Below are 1318 nucleotides of genomic sequence, written 5' to 3' on the forward strand. Positions count from 1 at the left end.
AACCAATAAGAATTCTCCAAAATTTTCTCATCTTGTCACCAACACAGGAGCCTTGTATGGGAACAAATTCATACACGTCTAATACACCATGCAAAACGTATATGATTCTGTTTCCACGAAAAAAAGTACGACATGCAGTTGCCCATGTGCATATTCTCCCACACTGTACGATACGTACCAGTCATCACAAGTATGTTGCCACTAGTGGGCCTGTCCAGCGGCGCGACGGCCTCGTCCCACTTCCACCACACAAGGACCATACCACCCACTTGCCCTGAGGGGCGCCATAGCGTTGAGGAGTTGCAAGATAGCAAGAATGCTCACCAGAAACAACACTCTTGCCACCACATACGTCGGCGTAGATTCGATTGGCTTCCTTGATGGTTACGTAATCGTCCAGAAGTCTATGGGGACACTCCGGGCCGATCGATTTCCGGATTTTCTCCTGCATTTTACGGTATCTTGCATTAACAGGAACATATGAAAACAGTAGCCATAGAAAGGTTGCAGTTCGCCGAGACACCAATGTTGGAGAAATTCATGTTTGTTTTTCTCAGCTCAGCTTAGGAGTTTCCTCACGAGATTATATACGAAGTGCGAAGAAACCAATAAGAATTCCTCCGAAATTTTCTCAGAATTTTCATACTGCCAACAACACTCCGTAGTTGGCCATCACGAACCCAATGTAAGCATTCGAGACGATTACGGGCGATGACACTCCCGTTGGTGACACGTACTGTTTGGGCCCGACTGCCTCCATCGCTGCAGGGGACATGGGTTGGCCGGCCAGTTCGGTGAGTACATGAGCCGCTATAGCGTTGCCGTAGATGGCGGGTAAAGGAGCTATCACGGGCAGGATTCGAACCTGGGTCGGCAGCATGAAAACCCATCCACCTAACCAATTCCACTAGAAAGAATACAATTTTAACAATTTTCTAAACCCTAGCAATTCGTGTGCGAGGGTCAATTCTGCCCACACTTATACCATCACCACGTTGACGAACGACGAGTGATCCCCCGTACCTTACTCTGAATTTCTCCAAGGTTTGGAAGTCCTCAGGATTCTCCTCCTGAAATTCCTTCAATGGCAACAACCCTCGAGTGGGCTTCTGAAAAGATGCCCTATACATTCAGTCACTCACAGGTCCTTACTTCTGTTGAGTAAACTGCATGGATTTTCTTCAAGTCCTGGCCGCCTCCCTAACAACAATATGCATCTCACTAGGGTTATATGTAGCAAAAGTAGCGATGGAGTGGTATATGCAATAATGATAAATAACCTCACCTCCAAAGCCTTCACCCTTTGCTTTACAGCCTG

The 1318-nt window shown here is 47.0% G+C and overlaps 1 protein-coding gene across 1 annotated transcript in view; it reads right to left on the minus strand.

Annotated features, from left to right (window-relative positions):
* The window catches only part of Pmar_PMAR011966 (conserved hypothetical protein), a gene marked incomplete at both ends in the record, with an annotated part of 3216 nt that overhangs the window by 1323 nt on the left and 575 nt on the right, over positions 1-1318 (minus strand). Inside the window, 6 exons of the mRNA XM_002774046.1 lie at positions 179-274; positions 325-461; positions 738-865; positions 1029-1109; positions 1153-1200; positions 1286-1318. The exon at positions 1286-1318 is cut by the window's right edge and continues 4 nt beyond it. Coding sequence (XP_002774092.1) covers positions 179-274; positions 325-461; positions 738-865; positions 1029-1109; positions 1153-1200; positions 1286-1318 — 523 coding nt within the window. The remainder of the gene's footprint in view (positions 1-178; positions 275-324; positions 462-737; positions 866-1028; positions 1110-1152; positions 1201-1285) is intronic.

The sequence above is a fragment of the Perkinsus marinus genome (assembly GCF_000006405.1).
Source record: "Perkinsus marinus ATCC 50983 genomic scaffold scf_1104296958712, whole genome shotgun sequence".
Lineage (NCBI taxonomy): Eukaryota > Perkinsozoa > Perkinsida > Perkinsidae > Perkinsus > Perkinsus marinus.